The sequence below is a fragment of the Pleuronectes platessa genome, chromosome 11 (genome assembly GCF_947347685.1).
Source record: "Pleuronectes platessa chromosome 11, fPlePla1.1, whole genome shotgun sequence".
Lineage (NCBI taxonomy): Eukaryota > Metazoa > Chordata > Actinopteri > Pleuronectiformes > Pleuronectidae > Pleuronectes > Pleuronectes platessa.
The window spans coordinates 23,188,335-23,208,741 of NC_070636.1; the positions used below are offsets into that span (position 1 = coordinate 23,188,335).

At 40.4% G+C, this 20,407-nt stretch overlaps 1 protein-coding gene across 5 annotated transcripts in view; it reads left to right on the plus strand.

Moving 5' to 3' along the window:
• The first annotated feature begins 499 nt into the window (after nucleotides 1-499).
• The window catches only part of ccdc88c (coiled-coil domain containing 88C), a 46,391-nt gene continuing 26,483 nt past the window's right edge, over nucleotides 500-20,407 (plus strand). For all 5 annotated transcript variants that reach the window (XR_008340101.1, XM_053435217.1, XM_053435219.1 and 2 more), the window contains exons 1-8: nucleotides 500-1,147; nucleotides 2,377-2,489; nucleotides 4,912-5,020; nucleotides 15,933-16,002; nucleotides 16,560-16,618; nucleotides 17,564-17,647; nucleotides 19,396-19,539; nucleotides 19,837-20,060. Coding sequence is in view for 4 of the 5 variants with exons in the window: in XM_053435217.1 (XP_053291192.1) it covers nucleotides 1,088-1,147; nucleotides 2,377-2,489; nucleotides 4,912-5,020; nucleotides 15,933-16,002; nucleotides 16,560-16,618; nucleotides 17,564-17,647; nucleotides 19,396-19,539; nucleotides 19,837-20,060 (863 nt within the window). In the remaining variant the exon portion in view is untranslated. The remainder of the gene's footprint in view (nucleotides 1,148-2,376; nucleotides 2,490-4,911; nucleotides 5,021-15,932; nucleotides 16,003-16,559; nucleotides 16,619-17,563; nucleotides 17,648-19,395; nucleotides 19,540-19,836; nucleotides 20,061-20,407) is intronic.

Here is a 20,407-nt window from a genome sequence, read left to right on the forward strand (position 1 = left end):
GTACACATTTAAAACTGCTTTACAAAATAAAAACTATCTGGCTTATCTATTCAATTGGCATGGACATGAGACTAAGAAGAGATGGATCAGCTTTTTAAATGGCTACTATGGCCTTTTCAGTGTATTAATATTATGCCCAATCAAATATAATGGTAATAACTTTCATTGTACCACCATGGTTTGGCATGGTTATCTTAAATATACTATAAGAAGCTCAAAGCAATAAGTAAATACATTTATTATAACGTTTTTATATACCTCACTTTATTACCGAACTGAGAACAACTAGTTTAGGAAGCGTGTGGAAGGACGTTCACTATCTTGCACTCTTGAAAGTCTTTGGCTTGTTTGAGTCAATATTAATGTGACGTCATGTTTTTAAAAGAAAAGTCTAACAAATGGCGACTTTGTTATTGGCTGATTCGTCTTGAAGGGCGGGAACTGCGTCCCCTGCGTGAGCGGATTGGTTTGCCTTGCTCTCAATCAACCCTCCCCTGTCTCTGGTCTCAGAGTCCGGTTGATGGAGCGAAGGAGAGGAGAAAGCGACAGGGACGCGGTGGACATGTAGAAACAACGGAAACAACAGCTGTAACGTTCCATGTCCATCTCACGTCGTGGTTTTTTTTAGCTTATTTCTACTATGTGGAGTTTCCCTTTTTCCACGGTGGTTTCGTCGCTTTACGGTCCGAGTCCTGTATCCCTGGCAACGCGACCAACTGTCCTTCGAAGTTTGGATCAAGTGTTTTTTACCTCCGACGGAAAACAGACTGGATATTAAACCGCTAGACCAACAGAACTTACTCTGGGGGCATGCTACCGTGTGTGGAAGTTCTCCAAACGGCCCCCGTTCACAACTAACTTGCTTTTAATTCGAAATTTTTGTTTAGGGAAACGGGACAGCGCGAGACAATAGTGGCGAGGGAGAGAGGGAGCTCGTGCACGGGAAGAGGAGGGTAGGGGGAGTCGGTGCCTCGCGGGGGCTTTGTTCTGCCCCGGGGAGAGAGGTGGCGGATATCGACCGACCGAGCGGTGGATTTAATGATTAGCTGGTGATTAAAAAGTGGAGTCGGAAGCCGTGGGAACAACCATGGACGTGACTCTGTCCGAGTTACTGGCCACTTTCATGGAGTCACCGCTGGTTGTGTGGGTGAGTGGGAGCAGCACGCGCACACACAGTTGTGATGATGATGCACACGAGCTGCAGACCTCTGCTTCTGGTTTACTTTCTCTCTCGCTCACAGCAGATACGTCTGTTACAGAACTTACTAGTATGTGTATACATCCTAGTAAAACTGGGATAACTGGGAAGTAAAGGTAATAGTCTTACTACTGAAGTGCAGTTTTAAGTGACTATTGAGTGTTTTCAATAATACTCTTCAGACGGACTTCAGTGACAGGGGGAAGGCTTCTCAGAGTAAAAGCCTCAGATTAAGTGGTTTCTTAAGAGAATCGGGAAGGTGTCTCTGGGACCTTCTGAACTTGTCTAGTAGATGAATAAGACATCCTTTATTAGCCCTGCAATGGGGGAATTTGCGATATTCCAGCAGCAACAAGACTTCAGAAATGTAGTAAAATATTAATGAAAATACAAATATATATATACAGTGTAAAGACACGTAGTAGGGGAGCAAATTTGTATACAGTGAATGAATAACACATTAACCGTTTACACAGAGTGTTGAATATGGCCCAGTGAATATATTGCACAGTTGAGAAGGGGTAAAGTGCAGTCCATAATAGTTGTGCATGCAGTTTTACTGGGAGCAGAGCAGGTTGTATAGTCTTACTGCAGCAGGAAGGAACGGCCTTCGATACTTCTACTTCAGACACTTCTCCCATGCTTCACTGCTCACAGCTGGTGTATCTCACTTCTTGTGTTGCTGCCGTTTCTTTGTATGCAAGGTATCTGGAGTCTTCTCATAGTTCAGTAGATTTCAGCTGTCTTGCTAATGCCCATGGTTTGAATGCATTAAATAACACAGTCGCTTCCAGCCCAGACTTAAACAACCTGCAGAGCAGTGCACAGGTCATTCACCCCGTGCTACTTCCTGTTTCTCCCTTTTCTCACATCCTGTTGACCTGTCTGGTCAACCAACAATTTTTCCCACCTTTGTCAGACCAACACAATTACAATGTGCACACAGTAGAAAGAGATTCAGGGCTACCTTCGACAACTTTCTCTGTTTTTCTCATTGTCAGTTGTTCTCCGTATATTTGAATGTATATTTTTACTACTAGAAGTGAATACTAGACAAATCATTCAGAAAGTTATCATACAAAAATTACTTTGTCCAACATATTCAATTGAAAGCATAAATCTAGATAACTGTATATTTAGAATGGTGTCTCTTTTCTTTGTAACCTCTCTGTCTCTAGGTGCGGTTGTTGGGGCCGCTGGGTTCATGTGACGATGTGGGCTCAGAGGAGCGAGTCAGCATGTTCATGGAGCTGGTGGATGGGGTTTTCCTGCACAAGATCATGACACACATGTAGGTAGCACCATATAGAGTGCGAGCTTGCTTAACATTTTCATGAGTTAGTAAGAATTGTTCTTTAGTGTGTATCTTTGCGTGTCTAATTGAGTACATGAGCAATGAGCGAGGTACTCCAGTGTTTCCTGTATGTGTCGGTGTAAGTGTTTCTGTGTGACCACATCCTGACTTGCTGGTATCAGGTTGTAAACGTCACAGCCAGATGTGCTGCTCAACGGTTGCAACACGAGATGGTGTTTATGAGTCTTATTATTTGAAGTTCTTTAGAGCTGACCTGAATTTTCACAAAAAGAACAAAAGCAACAGTGTTTTAATTAATCTCTCAATACCTGGCCAAATGCAGGATTGTTTTGGACCAATATTTCTCAAAACAACACAGACATTACTGAAAGGAAATGCAAACAATATGCTTACTTGTGAAGTGACTGCACCATCCTGGAATAATCCTATTACATTTTCCATAAAAACGACATTGTGCACCTCACAAAATAAGATTGGTACAACAAGAATTATATTGAATTGTTTGAACTTGAATTTACTCATCCACCCATCACCATCTGACAATGTATCAGCGATTTAGATTCAACTTTATCGTACCAGAGGGGAAATTTGTTTTGCCGCCAGAAAAACAGAAAAAGAAAGAAGAAACCCACAAGAAACAAGGGCACAAGAAAAACATTATTACCTAAAAACAGACCAGGACAACTATGATATCATTAGAATTTAATAGTTTGGTAGCCTGAGTCGTAAAATAAATTTTCAATTTGATAGGAGGCATAGGAAATGTTTTTTTTTAATGATATTCAACATTTTAAGAAGGTTTGTCAATTTCCTAAACAGTTGACCAGTTATTACTGGTGTGGAATCTCTCTCCCATCCAGACAGCCCAACCTCCACCATCAGACCACATGTTCATATTTTTAGTGATTGTTTTCAGAAACAATGATAATCAGGCTATTGTTGTCCATACACTGAATGTAGGCTGGGCTGACTGGGGTGGGGGTTACCAGGATTTTATAGGGGTTTATGGGAAAGTGGGTTACAGAGGAGGAGGTCAGGATGAGGGCTATTAGAGTAAAGCCACTCAAAGACAGTTGGTAAATCTGTCAGTCAGAGAACCAGTCAGCTGTTAAATCAGTCAGGCTGTTAACCTATTATCCTTCTGACCTTTATTGGAAGTTATATTTGAACTGGGACAGCTTCTGCAATAATAATATTTAATTTGGGCATCATCAGTTGACCGAGATTCCCTCGTAGACTGGGAATACAATTTGAAAAAGCTTAAACATAATATGGCATGTTTGCTGTAGTTGAAACATTTGAAATAGGTTTAACACTAAACAAGGTTAAAGTTGTCTTAAAAAGTACTGTGTCAGAAACAATTACTGAAAGAGGCTGGACCAGCATTTAAATTGGAAGTTCTGAAAAAAGCTTACATGACATCTAATTGAAGACTGAGTTAAAGGGACAGAGATGAAATAATTTAAATTAGGAAAAAAGTAAACGATAAATTGAGCTGGATGTGTAAGTTAAAATGAAAAGAACTCGGTGACACTTCAAAATTACTACGTTAATGTCAGAAGTAAGTTCTAGAGGCAGCCGGATCAAACCAAATATGAAAGTATGAAGTCTGGATGGTAGATGAGCTGCAGGCATTTTTGTATTCAAAGGTAAAAACCGAGTCAGTTGAAGTATCCTCATCATCATCTTAAAGCAATTGTCTGCAACTTTTAAAACCATATACTTAATTCATGTGTGAATCTTTAGTGGCTTTGTTGGCTTCAAGTCTTCTTGGCTTAAAATCAGTGTGTAAGATAAATGAAAGGAGTTAAATATTGCAGTAACTGTTGCCATCGAACGAAGACCACAAAGTCTAGTGAATTAGTTAGTTAGTTGTAAAGAAAGGTTGAACTGTGATCCACGGCAAGTGTCAGGCACGTGGAGCTTAGGCAGTTAAGACCCATAGTAATGCAACTCCAGTATAATCAGTTTGTTTTCTGGCCTCTTTATATTCAGAAGGTTTCTAACAGAGTAGAATTGGGCTCCAATGTGAAACTTACGTCATGACAGTCATCGTAGGTCAGCCAGACTAGTTTACACTCTTCCTGTTCATATGCATATCAGTCTGGCACAAGCTCATTGCTGATTGACGTTGATGTGAGCATAAATCCTTCTCTAGCACAATAGCCACCCTGTGTGTGTGTGTGTGTGTGTGTGTGTGTGTGTGTGTGTGTGTGTGTGTGTGTGTGTGTGTGTGTGTGTGTGTGTGTGTGTGTGTGTGTGTGTGTGTGTGTGTGTGTGTGTGTGTGTGTGTGTGTGTGTGTGTGTGTGTGTGTGTGTGTGTGTAATGATCTTTGTCTTAAATAGCCTCTAATGACATCAATCTTCGTGCTCCTGTGGTGCACGTGTTTCTCCATAGTGACCCTAGCCCCAGTAACCAGAGATTGAACAAGAATGTGAACAATGACATGTCGCTTCGCCTTCACAACCTGACTGTTCTCACCAGGCACATCAGGACTTTCTACCAGGTAAACACACACACACACACACAGACACTTTGCCAACAGTAAGCTCACTTACTATGGCAACATCTATGGTTCAGTCTTTTTTTGATTATATACAGATGCAAAAGTCAAAAACACAATTTTCATTATTTATTCACGGTTTTCCTCAGTTTTGGTTGTAAGGTCCATCAGCATGTATGTCTGTCATGTCTGTATTGATGAATGGTATCCATCAGTATGGATCAGATCAACCTTGAACTTGCTGGCCAGTCATTTTGAGTGTACTTGCATAATGACCAATAATCTGCAGTGATCAATACAGGCAGAAAATAACAGTATGGATGGATCATCGAAAACAAATCCCACGGGAATGTCCAGCTCAGTTTGACATTTGCAAAGAATAATGTTGAAGTCCATAAAAAGCAAGTGACAAACCTGCAGGAACAAAGATGGTAGAGGAGGGACTGTGGCTGAGCGGTAGAGTGGTCGCCCTCCAAAATGTCCTTGGGCAAGATGCTGAACCTCGAATGGCCCCTCGTAGATGTAGAATTCACTAATTGAGGGTGCTTTGGATAAACGCGCCAGCTAAATGAAGTGTAATGTAATGAGTACTAATATATATATCTCTGAAATGTTTCCAGAAACCCTTTTGTCTCACCAAACCATTCACCAACCATTCTCCCTTACTCTTACTAATAAATTGATTACTTAACTAGAATATCATTCAGTATAATTCGTACCTCCGCCAAGTGCCAACAGTCTCCGTACAGTCTTTACCTCCGGAAAACTTAGAGGAAGACCGAAAATTAGGCGGGGGTGGTACTGAGCCGCACTGCTCGCCGGGGTTGGCAGTTGATGAAATGGCGAGACCTATTATCCCAATTATTTTATTTTACAAAGTAGTAAAGTCACTCCCTCTCTCTATCTCTCTGACACACATTAACTCAGCTGACGTCTCTGACCTGCTACAGTTAAAACGTCTTTTTGAAAATGTTGCCACAATGTCAACACGGATCACCACATCATGATCAATACTTTTCTTAAAGGGGACTTATTATGCCAATTTTACCACAAGTTGATATGGTTCCTTTGGGTCTTAATCAAATGTCTGTAACATATGTGGTCAAAATACCACAATGATCATTTAAAACAGCACCTCCTCAGTGACCTGTTTTGAGTGCCTGTTCCTTTAAAAGCTAATGAGCCAGCTCCCCCCTCCCTCCTCTCCCCCTCACCCCTCCTCAATCCTCCACGAGCTACGAGCTCCAGATTTTTGGCGCTTTTGTAGAAATATGGCTACTGGACACGAAGATACAATCTTTCAACCATAACGTTTTGAACCAGAGTCAGGTGGCCGAAGCCTGCCTGCGACAGGGGGGTGTCGGCCATGTGGAGACACGGGGGTCTCCGCTGCCATGTAAGAGAGACTCCCATGTCATTGCGACGAGAGACTGATACGAAAGCTCAGTCGTAGTCACTCAAGCATGACGTTTCTGACACAGAGGAACTATAAATAATCGCAGGAGTTTGTTTTTTCCAGAGTTTTGGGGTCGGTAGACATGCCAGATACCCAAATTAACGTGTAGAAGCACTAAAAAATGTGAAATTTTCATAATATGTCCCCTTTAAATTAGTAAAATCATTCTTCGTAGCTGGGCTTGTTCATTCATTATTCAGCTGGTCCTGGCTCTGCTCGGTCTCTCTCTCTCGTGCCGATACACACACACTCTGACACATGCACTCACACACATAAACAGTGTCATCAGACACGTGTAAACTCAAACTGGGTAAAAACAACAGAATTTATAAACTTGCCAAAGTATGGATATCCTGAGGAGATGACGGTTGGGCTCAATTCGGTAGACACTGCGCAGCACAAATGACAAAGACACAGATGGGAGCAGTACATTTATGTTAAAAAAACATTCAAAACGCCTAAGAAAAAAAAACAATCATACAGAAACATGCTCATGTTGTCGTATTACATTACATTACATTACACACAGAAATAGCTAAATCTGCCCTCAAGCCTGATCCGAAATTCAGTGATGTAATATGATTAGCTTTGAGCAGATGGTCTGAGGCATCAAGTTCATGTGTGTGCATGTCTAGGGTGAGTTTTTCGTATAAATCTGAGATAAGAAGATCAGATGCAGTTGATTTGGCTGAGCTGCAGTCATGTCATGTTTACTCTAAGCTCTAACCTCACACAGCGATGACAGTGTGTCGCTTACATGTAGTTGCAGGTTTCTTAATTAAATCCAAATAGTTTGGCAGATAAAGATGTTGACAGTGAGTAGCGCAATGTGGTTGATTTAGGAGGAATGAACTAGTTATTGTAGTTTACATGTGCAGATTTTTTTTGTGATGCTTGGAAAAACTGAAATCACTGAAGGTTTATTTTATTCCTTAAAAATCTGGCCAGTTCACAATAGCACAGTAAATGCTGTAGACACATGTTTTACTTTTGTGTGTGTGCGTGCATTCTCAGTCTGAAGTGGGTCCTTCTGGGCAGTATGGGGTTAATCTGTCCGGTTAATCTCTAACCACAGTCAAATACCCTGGCCTTCAGACACACTCAGCCACACACGTGCATGCATACGCCTCATAATTAAACCTCAACTAAATGAGTTGTGATCAAAAAAACTTGCTGTGGTTTCAAACAGTATGTCCAGAATAGTGACACTGGGAAACGACAGCCCCCTTCACACTCACACACCTCACAATCTAATCCCTGTATATAAGGGTTGACAGAAGAGCAGTCTGATGAAGGTGAAAAGGCTTGTCGTTTTCTCTCCGGTTGAGCCTTTGTTATCCAATATTTGCTCTACTCTGCCCTGCAGGCTGTGAGGTCAGCAAGCACTAGTGCATGACTTGGTGATGACTGGATGGGAGCATTTTGACAGCATGGAGAAATCCTGCTCATCTGGGATGTTTGACTTGTTGCTTAGTTTCATTATTAGTCTTATTCCTCCGTGAAACCAGGATATCGGTGCCCGGTTATTCAAACCCTTAATGATGGCAACCGTAACACTCTCTGATGGGCTGACCACCAGTCACCACACACACAACTCGCCTCCTTCATTTTACAGCTGCTTGAGAGTGAGTGCCAGTCAGCTGGGCCGCTGAATGCTTTGGGTGAAGGACTGAATTGCGCATGCGCTTCTCTTTCGAAAAAATGCCAAATAATCGTTTCAACTCGATTATAGTTGTTTGGATCACAGTTAAATTTCGATTATTCGAGCAGCCCTAACTGTGGTATCAACTGAGTTTATGCTGAATCCGTCCTGTCTGCAAAGGACAGTTCAAACTTTATGGATGCTTTAACAGGCCACTGACACATACAGAACTTGTCCCCAAACTGCCCCTTGCCAAGTGTCGTCAGTCTATTGGTGATTAGTGAAGGAGAAAATGCTGTTTTCTAGATACACTATAGGAATGTGTACATGACTGGGTAACGTCAAATCTGTACTGCAATGTGCTTTGACTGGTCATAAAGCCATTTACCATCAAATGGATAACACCATCCCTACAGTGAAGCATCATATTATAGGGGAGATTCTCAAACTGGGAAGGCCTGGGAATCTGGTCAGAGTAGATGGAAGGATGAATATAGCCAAAGACAGAGAAATCATGGAAGTAAACCTGCCCCAGGCTGAACCAAACCTGGGACTCGGATGACATTTCACCTTTCAGCACAAAAATTACCTGAAGCAAACAACAAGTCTCTGACTGTTCTTGAGTGACTGAGCCAAGCTAAAGCCAAAAGCTTAAACCTCAAAGAACATCTGTGGGTTATTGAGTTCAATTAAATCTACAACATAATACAGTGTATAAAAAAAAAAAATGTATCTGTCACACAGACACACAGACACACAGACACACAGACAGACAGACAGACAGACAGACAGACAGACAGACAGACAGACAGACACACACAGACAGACAGACAGACAGACAGACAGACAGACAGACAGACAGACACACAGACACACACAGACACACACAGACACACACACATTCAGCTGGGGCGATGCGTCGGCTTTCTTCTAATTAGATGATGTCCCAGCAGTGAATCCTCTCAGTCTCCCCTGGGATGAGAGAGAGAGAGAGAGCGCTATCCCCCCTTCTGTTTGGTCCCTCTTGTACAACAGACAGTAACATGATATCAAAAGGTTTGAATACAAAGCGAAACGGTTTTCCCACCCCTTCTTAGGTTTCCATCCAACTACTTCTATGAAGTAGCCTACTGGAAGAATGAAATAATTAATTCATCATTAGACCTCCTCAAACAGTAATTGTCCCATTTTTATTCATGGTGCGCTGAACGTTGTGTAAAGCGCTTTTTTAATACAATCTGCCCTTCAGAGTGAAGTTAAAATTTTTTTGACAAATTACTGTTCATGGTCGTGATTTATATTTGAATGATTGACTAAACTGCTGTTATTTTGTAAATTTTTTTGTATCCTGTTAATATTGAACGCATCACGTGTCCTGAGCAATTAACAATACACATGGCATGAGTAAAGCCAATTAGATTTGGGATATATTTGTTCCACATACAGACACACAGATAAACAAAAAGACAGACTGTTGTTTGTGGAATAAGTCAGACAATTTCTGTGTATAGGTTTCATATCCACTGCATTTTTTCTCCTCTTCTCCCTGTTTCACTGTCTTTGTTTAAGCCATGGAGCAGTAACGAATAGAAGAGAGACCGGTTGACAAGTCCTCATGTTAAGTAAAGTTAAATCTTTCCAATAAGTGTAATAAATCCCTCTAAAACCAATTATGGAGAGATGTCAGCCCACGATTTCTGAAAGTCAGGGCCAACATTTCAGCATTTTATGAACTCTAAAATGTTTACCAATCTGGTGACACTGGTGTAGAGGCTATTAGCTCTTCTCTTGCTCTGATGCAAGGGAAAATACTCCTGACCAGTGCACTAGTAGTTCCAATTGAGCACACATTGACCCCATCTGTTACATCGGTACTGGCCATCAGCAGCACCAGGAGAAATCCCACTGCTTCATTGGCCCTTCAAACTATTCATAAAGGCTTTACCATGTTTGTCTTAACACTTCCTCTCTCTCCTACCAATCCTGTGTCCATGAGAGTGTAATGCTTGTATATTTAGTGGGCAAACACCATAACAAAACCTATTAAATTAATCTGTTAAGTTAGGGAAAACAATCAGAAATGTCGACATGTCGACATGCTGCTGGGTTAGTCTTATGTGCAGTTTGCTAACTTTGAGGCCTGCGGAGAAGAGAACAGCTCAGATCTCAACAGTGACCCTGGCTAGTGCCTCACTAGAGAGACCAGCCACAAAAAGCATGGCTGATTATATATCAGTGAAACGTTTAATTATGAACATATCCACCCAAAAGAGGAACTTTTGAGAATGCACTCTGACTGCCTCACAAGTAGATGAAAATAAACCAGCACAGTCATCACTTGGTGTCACTTAGTGACACGAAATGTCTGGAGGGACATTACACACATTTTACTTTCTAAACTGAATCATTGAAGTAGCCTGGTCTCCTTCAACATTTAAATGACTGCTGTCTGTTTGTCTTTCCACATCACAGTGTCTATACTTAATACTCAATATCCTGTGGCTCCTGTGGAAGTCATTTGAATGTGCACTCTCTGTCGGTCACCCCCTTTCCCCTCTCACTTTACCACTCCTTGGTATCCATGGAAACTGGAGAACAAAGCCCTGAGCCTACATGGGATGTTTTCAACTCCATATCCTTTGGCCTTCTTCATACAAGCACACACACATTGTAATATACTGTGTGAATGTGTGTTTGCTTACTCTGGTCAAATTCATTATTTTTATTATTTTTATTTTTATTATTTTTATTTTTATTATTTATTCAGTTATTAGGAGAGTGAGCTAGTATGTACATACTGAAGGGATGAAATGTTTGTGTTCATGAATAAGTTACCCTCCATACAGAACATTCTAGGAGCACCAACACAAAATGTAAGCGCACTGTAACAACATGCAACACAACACCTTCATATTTTTTCTCATCTTAAATGTTTTACTGTTTTGGTAACAAATGGATAATTTACCTAAACAAAATGTGCTGTATTATTTTAAAGTCAGTAAATTGAATGGTGCTTTAAGTGCTGAGAAAAAAAATAATAATTACGTTAAATGGTGCAAACATTAACACCCAATAGAAAAATTATAAATGTAAACATAAATTCTGTGGTCAAATCATTACTGTACATTACAGAACAACTACAATAAAAAAAGTAAACAAGGAACTTCCTCTTCGTTATGCCTCTCCTTCCCCTCCCTTTAGAGCACATCACCCTAAGGAGTACTAGTGCCTGGCACTCCTGAAGGCCAACCCTTGTATTTGGGGCTTCTAGCTCCTTTGCCCTAACTGAACCTCATCTGTACCTTTTCATTGGCATCAAACTCCACCGAGCTATTTCCCTTAAGACTTATTCTAATCAGGTCCTCCAGAGGTGTCCACATGCAGGGACCCTCTGGCATCAGATTCAATCCTCTTCTGTGCTGACAATACATATATTATTCTGAAATTTGCTATTCAGCCCTTTTGTTACTTAAGTACAAGATGATTAGGGCTGGGAATTGCCACTGATTTCCCAAAACGGTTCTATTCAGATTTGCACGGTTTCGATTTGATTTCCGATTCGATGATGATATTATTATCATGATTTCGAAACAATTTCATGACAATGAAGTACCATTCAAGTTAACCCTTTCAAAGAGCATTAAGCTTTTAATTCTTAAGAATATTTGTCTGACATTTGAATTAGAATTAAAAGTATTGCAATATCCTCAATAAATACAATCATAAACAAAATAAACCATATGCAGCCAAACCAATAAAGAAAATTGACTGTTGCTCTGTTAACAGAATTTGCTATCAATAAATATTAAACATTTGGCACAGGGTATATGTAACCATCTCAGTAAATGGGATGGGATGGTTATGATTTAGATGAAAAACTTACGATAATGTATCAATTTATGAATCAATGGTGTGGGATCATGAATCCGCATCGCTCCCGTCTCTTTAACATTGAGTCACGGCTGTTCACTTCAGTTGTTGATGACCAAATTTAAATTATGTTTAAATGCAGCCTCCTAAACTCTGGAGTGAATCAAACAAACAATTAGTGAACTTCATGTACTTATCAGGTCCTAATAAGTTTTGATAAGTGTTGTTACTTATTAATTGAGTGCAGGCCAGCAGGAGTGTGGAGGGAGGACACAGGAAACTCCATCATGGTGCAAACCAACCTGATCAGGAAGCAGCAGTGGACCGTAGTGGAAACCCTTTATTTTGCCACCAAAATCTCATGACATCCCTAATAGAGATTGATGAACATATATTACTCTTTATTTCAGTACTGCAGATTATTGACTAGCAGCTTTGGAGAATCTACACTCTCTGGTGCATGTGTGTATAGCTATTTTAAGACACTGAACTCCGGAGATTCCCTGCAACAGGAAACAGTTCACTACCATCAAAGGTTCTAGCTCAACTCCAGCCCCAGTCAACCAAGGTTTGCCAGAAGGCTCAATGCTGGGCCCCCTTTTTTCACCATCTAAATGCTCCCCCTTGGTCGTATTTTATACATTGTATATGTATACAGAAAGGAGCAGGCTTTTATTTGTATTTTAAATCAGTCACGGTCATGAGAGAGTTAGTGCAACACAGAGCAGCGTCACTCTTAAAGTTATACTGTTAGCTGCCACCATTTTGTCGATCTTGGATTAGAAATTGGAGCCCAATGTGTTAGTTGGCCACGGATTTGGCCGTGTGTGTGTGTGTGTGTGTGTGTGTGTGTGTGTGTGTGTGTGTGTGTGTGTGTGTGTGTGTGTGTGTGTGTGTGTGTGTGTGTGTGTGTGTGTGTGTGTGTGTGTGTGTGTGTGTGTGTGTGTGTGTGTGTGTGTGTGTGTGTGTGTGTCTAAATGGGTCAGTGTGGCAAGCTGTATATATATCCCTTGTCAATATTAAGTGATAGATGCTGCTGGTGATATTGCTGGAGGACAATATTGATAGCTCTCCCTAGAACACACACTCTAGCATACATGTAAAGAATAGAGACATTTCACATTGGTGTACACCTAATTCACACTGTCTTGAGTATTTTTTTATGTAAACAGACAGAACAATTGTAATTGACAGCTCGGTATTGTGTTGATGTGTACAGGTGATATTTGCTACAGAGAATAGTGTATTTAAGCTGATCAACTTGCATTTTCATATAGCTTCAATATTGTTCCTTTTCCCAGGGATGTACAGTATCAATTTTTGTTGCAACAGTTATTGTGGACAATATATTGACTGAATTGTTCAAACCAGACAAAGATCCTGGTTTGGTAGCCCTGCTGTGAGAGCAATTTCTGCTGTTTGACCACGCTTCGCTCAGAGAATGATGATAATCACAGTAATGACTGTGATAGAAATTGCTGGTGGATTTGTTACTGTCAAAATATTCCGTCGCAGTGTTGAGTTAAACATATGTGTATGGGCTGATATTTCCATATGTGATACATACGATATATATATATTTATCCTTGCATAAATCTATAGCGTCATTGCAAGTGTTAAAAGTTTAATTCTGAAAATATGAAAGGAAAAGTTTCATTTCGATTTATTGTGACGAATAACATGACAGGACAAGTTAATCGAAAGCTTAGAAATCCTTCTGGTGTGTTTTTAAATTATGATCACTACAACTCAACTGTCATATATTATTAGACATGTGGAAGAGCATCATTGATGCTCTCTACCACATTTAAGTACAAATTTCCTGGGCATCCATTAACCTTGTGGCAATGTTGTGATTGATATGTCATTCCCAGGACAGCAGTCTGGGTTCACTATAACAGTCCTGCCGACAAAGCTCGCAGAACCACACAAACTCTCTGCCTTGGCTAACTTTAAATCCTACTGTATAATTATATGGAGTGTTGCATGTGGCCTCACCCTTTTGATTCTTCAGAAGGCAACATGACTTTTCCTCTCACAAGGGTAATGTTCGGGTCGCTGATTAGAACAAAGCTGTTTCTCTATCTATTGTTCAAATTCATTTTTTAACCAACAATCATTATCCGTCAGTTGTTGAGGTGGACTGGAAAACATAAAAAAAACATAAGCAAAAATTGAATCTACTCTTGCTCTTTGAAAGGTTTCTTAGATATAATTTGTGTTAGTTCAGGGTTGTTATTGACCCTGTCTGTCATGAATCTGAGTTAAACAAACTTAAACTTTGTGGCAAAGCTTCCAGTCAGTGGGTTTCAGTTGAGGTACTTATAGACATCTGGTAGCCAGCCCACATGTTTTATTCAAACTCTGTGTGTATGAGGGAGAGGGAGAGAGAGAGGCAGAGAGACTGGCGTGGTCTCTCATTACATCCTGGTTTTAGGTCAGTGTAACAGTATCTGCAGCTATTGCCCTACCTATACAGTTGAACGGTGGTGTAAACTTTTATTTGCCTGGTTAGCAGATGACACTCTAGACCAGAGGACTACATCTCATTAAGGTGTGACTTTGGATAAATATTCACACTAGAATATAAGTCATGTAAAATGTTTGAAGAAACGTGGATTTTTTAAATATATATTTAACATCACAGCCTCCCATGTGACCTTCGATACACCTCTTATGATTAGAAGCTGAGTGTGACATTGTGTACAGATGTGTGTTGTACCAGGCCCTTCCATCCACCATACACATGCACGCACGCACGCGCGCACACACACACGCACACACACACACACACACACACACACACACACACACACACACACACACACACACAACCAACAGTACATTTTCCTTCTCCTCAGCCAGAAGTCATTAGCATCCCCCCTACCATGTGTCCTTCTGTAAAGCTTATACGTATTTCCTTCTATGTTATTCTCCTGCCTTATTTGGGTGACAACACTTTACCCCTACCTCCCCTGATAGACTCTATTCTGTGATTGCTTTTTACATATTTGAAAATATTTAGTTTATTTTAATTGGTCTGGAATATTCTTGACTGTCAGGTGCGTTTGGGAGACAGGAGAGGATGTCCTGGAATGGAAAGCATTCCCTCCTAGAGGGTTGTTTATTTCCTGACTCTCTCTCACTCCCTCTCTCCTGTCGACAGCAGGGTGTTTCCTGTTGGCTGCTGGCCAACACACTTGCACACACATGCAAACATGTAGCACACAAGTCTGGGTCAGTTAGTCAATGGACTTTGATTCATTTCTAAAGAAAACTTTGTCAAAGTTGAGCAACTCTTGTAATAACTAGAGCACCGTTTAGCAGACGCTTTCAGTTTTGCTCCTAATCTGTGTTTGGGTCCCTCTACACCGGAATAATCAAGCTGCAGTAAAAGTAGCAACTGTTAAAACTGATATGAGTGTTAAATGTCCCACTGACTAACTTATCATGGTCCGATTTCTTTAAGAATCTTATTTAAGAAGGAGACCCTTGTCTAAATGTTGATATAAGTAAACAAACACATAGCCATACACTGTAATTTGATTTGTTCATTTTCAAATATTATCCATCTAAAACATGCAGCCATTCTCTTTGTTTAAGATCAGAATTAGACAAAAGTATAGTGATATCTAATTTGTAACAAGGACCTACCCCAAGTTGGCTGCTGATCTGACTGAGCTTGAAGTCCCTCACTTTGTCAGGTGCATTGGCTGCTGCTTAGAGGGTAAAGCAGCCACCCTCTACCCAGAATCTTGAGCAAGATAGTGAGACCTGTACTATACTGTAACACGCTTTGAGTGGCCATTAAGACTAGATAAGTGCTATATAAATACAAACCATATACATGTTCTAATACACAGTTATCACAGTCCCTGTAAGATTCAAATCTCTTTGTTCTCTGTCTTTGCCTCCTCCACTCCTCAACCTCCCCATCTGTGTTGCAGGAGAACTTACAGCAGTTAATAGTCATGCCCCTTCCTAACATCCTCTACATAGCTAAGGATCCAATATCAGGTAACGCATGTTCTACACATTGTACAATACACCTACTGTTAATCCTGAAATCTTCTCTCATACAAAGATTAATTACAAAAAACTGGTGAGGGCAGCAGTTGTCAAGATCTGCACGGTTTTTGTTCATGTTACTTCTTGTATTGTCGTTCTTGATTCTGCTGCCATGACATCATTCCACCACCGATCTCCTGGAGACTTAAATTATAACTGAGTTGCTGCATCTTTGCAGAGTTGAAAACTGCATCTTATATTTGTTTTTCTTGCTAAATGAATAATTATAGCTAGTGTAGTCAGGGAAATGTTAGCTGAAGCATTGTGTCCTATAAAACTGCCTCAGGCATCATCGTCAACCTTGAGATTATTTCTTAAAACATAATGTTCAAAGACTCGTTCAAAGATTTTTTTATTAACAAATTTATTTAAGTAACTTTTTATTTTCACTTTAGTTCAGCTGTGCAATGGTTCCTAATATTGAAGCACTTGTAAACTTTTCAAGTGTTGAATATGAATGCCTCTGATAGACAGCATGTAATGTATCTGTGTTTTGTTCCCTCCAGCCAAGAGCATGGAAGAACTGAAAAGAATGTTGTTGCTGATACTAGGCTGTGCTGTTCAGGTATAACACACACACACGCCCCAAACACAGCAGCTAACTGTGCCACCCAGTGTCTCCCAGCGAGTTTTTGTGTGTTTAGTTTTGCATGTCCGAGTACAGCCGTTCAGTGTGTGTCCTGATAAGGTGCAGGGTGGGACTGGATGTGGGTGGGACTGCAGTATTCAAAAACACATGGAGTCATATTAATGATTTGCTGTAAGAACAGTCATCATGATTGTGGAACTACAGAAGGAAAATGTTGGATATTTTAGCAAAGTAGTCCTGCTGAAGGGCACCACAGCAGCTAGTATGACTTTGTATTAACTTATATTTGTATACGTTATTTAAGGCAACTAGGTTGGGTGTGTAAATTCAGCAATTTTTTTAATCCATCCTTAGTAATCACAAATGAAGTTGTAATTGTTAGAAGTATCCAGAAAGGGTTTACCGGTTTACCTGTCGGTAAAGAGGAGTGGCCAGACATATGGGAGGTGGGGTCTCTGTTTTTTTTTCTCATGCAGCTCTTTGTTGTCTCTCTTCTCCATCTTTCCAATGGGTTTCAACCATGGTTTCAACCCACTTTTGCTTGTGTTTCTTTGCCCACGGCTGCACTGTTTCTCCCCTCCTCACCCCCTTCTTCCTAATTCCCCTCCCTTTTGTCCCCCTCCCTCCCTGTTCTGGTCTTACTGGTTCCATGAAAGAGGAAGGCCATGAGGGAGCAATGAATGGAAAGCCAGAGGGATGGAAGGACTGATAAAGTCACATTGAAATGTTGTTCCTGTTGTTCATTTACTCAGCATACCAAGTCTAAACCAACTAACATATTACATTAAACTATAATTAACACCAGTGTAAAGGCAACAGCCTTGAGTTTTTGTCTTAATTAAAAACATTACAGTTTTAATAGAATATGCTTCTTTTTCAATTTATCTCCCTGTGTGTGTCTGTGTGTGTATGCATGGTCAGTGTGAGCGTAAGGAGGAGATGATAGAGAAGATCAAACTGCTGAACATCGAGACCCAGGCCGCCATCGTCTCTCACATCCAGGAGGTCAGTAGATCACATGAGTCTGGTGTCTGTGATAAAATCATCCAGTGATCGGTGTAGATCATGACTTCAAATATCTGTTATGGTGTTTTCCTTACTCTACAGCATATGGGAAAATAATTTTTATCAAGACTACATTCACTATGTCTTCCAAGGCTGTCAAACACATCTTGTGATCTCCATCTGCTCCTGTGATGTGACCTTTGACCTCTTCACTGTCAGTCAGTTGTCTGACCAGGTTTTGTTTTCAGATAGCAGATGTTGTCTGTCTCTTGTTTCTGTCACATTTCCGGTCATGATTTTTCTTTTTGTTTTGGTAGAGGGTTGTCCAATTATTTTGATGACCAAATGAGATTTTAAGGTGTTGAAACAGTCAACTCTGTGTGACGCCTGCGGTGCTCCTGGAGCACCTGTCTGACATGGTGTCGGACAGGTAAGATTTCCATCACTAGTCTTTAGGATCTAACATATTTTCAGTTTTCCATGTCCGCTGAGAGTTGCGTACTCGTTCTGGTCTCATGTACATACTCATGGTTCTCTTCTACTAAAATGAGGGTCAGGGTCAGTCTTGCATTCCACACATGGAAAATGATCTGTATTTTTTTAGCACTTTTCCAATCTTGATGACAACTCAGAGCGCTTTACAGTACAGTTTTGTGCCGTTCACCCATTCACACACACACGCACGCACACACACATTCATACAGTTCAGCAATAGACAGCACTAGTTTTTTCTATAAGAGGCAATTTGGGGTTCAGTATTTGGCCCAAGGACACTTCGGGATGCAGATGGAAAAGATGGTGATCGTACCACCGTCGACCGCTCTACCCCTTTAGCCACAGCAAATGTGTACCTGATCCTACATTCTATTACAGTAGGTGGATACAATGTGCCGGGAGCATGCACGGTTGATGTTCACAGTTACACTTAGCACGGTGACAGAGACCACAGCAGACCCCAGCAGACTGGCGGATTTGGAAACTATTATTTTGAATTTGCCTTAAGTATCCATTGGCTCCGTGGCTCGGAGTAAACACCCCAGATCTGCCACTCCTCCCTCTCTTTATCCCCCTCTTCATTTATTTAATCTTTAGAGTAGCATGCGCAGCTGTTTAAACTACAAGTCGATCAGTTATTTACTTTTATTACTGCTGATCATTTTGCAGTGAAAAACATATTACTTCTTTCGTTTATAATTTTTTTTTTAAAGTTTGAGCAAAGTGCCAAATGTTTCCTGGTTCTTGCCTTCCAAAAATAAAAATCTTCAGCTTTCGAACTTGTGATTGGACAGTTATTGCAATTTAAATATGTCAACTTGAGCTTAATTACATTTTATGGACTAAATAAGTAAACATTAATCAACACTGATATATTATGTTAGCTAAGGTGTATAGAGATACAACTAGTGATCCATGTGTGCAGGTTTCCTGTACAGTGCAGCTGCTTATTTTGTTCCTGTTGAACCCCCAGCTTAATGCATTGGTTGATGCTATTGATGTGATTATACTAGCGCATTGCAGCTTGTTTTAGTTGTAATGAAATACTTGTCATGTCAGGTGGGGTAGAAGCTGTTGTTACATTGTTCCCTTATTTCTGTTCATTTCAACCTCCAAGAAATGTCCTATGAATGCCTCAAACCATTTGCATTGTTTTATCTCCATACAGCATGAAACAATAACAGCTGGTCAGTAGCAATCAGTGTATAGACAGTTCATTTTAAAAAGCAATATTGTGTGTGTGTATATTGCAGGTTACCCATAACCAACTGAATGTACTCGACCTCTCCTGGCTGGAGGAGGGAGCAGAGCTTGTGCGTGAAGAGCTAGAGCCTCTGTCCCGTAACATGGCTACATCACTACAGCAACTGATTGACCAGAGGGACAAAGCCAGTGAGGTACAGAGACACAAGAGCCACTACCAGGCATATTGTTATTTAATCAATTATTATATATATATATATATATGGCATATTGAAATGAGTTAATGTTTAAGCGTGCAATATATTCATTATTGTTTACATTCTTATATGATATATTTGGTATATTAAGGTTTGAATTGTTCAGTGATGTTATGCTGCTTCATCATATTTTCCACTCTAACACTAATCAACACATTTTGTGGTATGAGGCTGAAATTAAAGCGTCTTCTTGTAGCATTATTTCAATAGGCAAACAAAATATCTGTCCTCCAGGTGATTTTGGATTTGACCCAGGAGAGGGATTACCTGTTCAGTCAGCAGCCCCAGGAAGGATGCAGGAACCTGGGCATGAGCAGCCCACAGCGAGAGCAGAGCGCTGGAGGTGTGGGAGTAAATGTTGGAGGATCAGCTCTGACTCTGACCAAAGAAGAGAGACAGCATCTCTCTGTGGAGCTTGCTGATACCAAGGCCAAGCTCCGCAAATACAGACAAGAACTGTAAGTCTTAGGAGTCAAAACCTGGATGTTTGCATAATGACCTAAACCCAAACTATGAATCAATCTGGTGTAGTCCATCTGATACTCATCAGACCTTTTTAAAATGGTATTTCATGGTCATATTTTTCAGTTTAAGCATTGTTACCCATCACAATCATTCAGAAAGTCCAAGTATTTGGAGATTAACTATGCTCTCACTCTGCACACAGCAACCGGAAGTAATTATGCAGAAAATATAATCTGTATTATTTCACCCCAAAAAAGTAAGGCTTAAATGATAGTTTACAGTGAGTTTAAGTTTTAATGAGAATTATTATCTCATTATTGTGACGTTTTAATATCTTAAA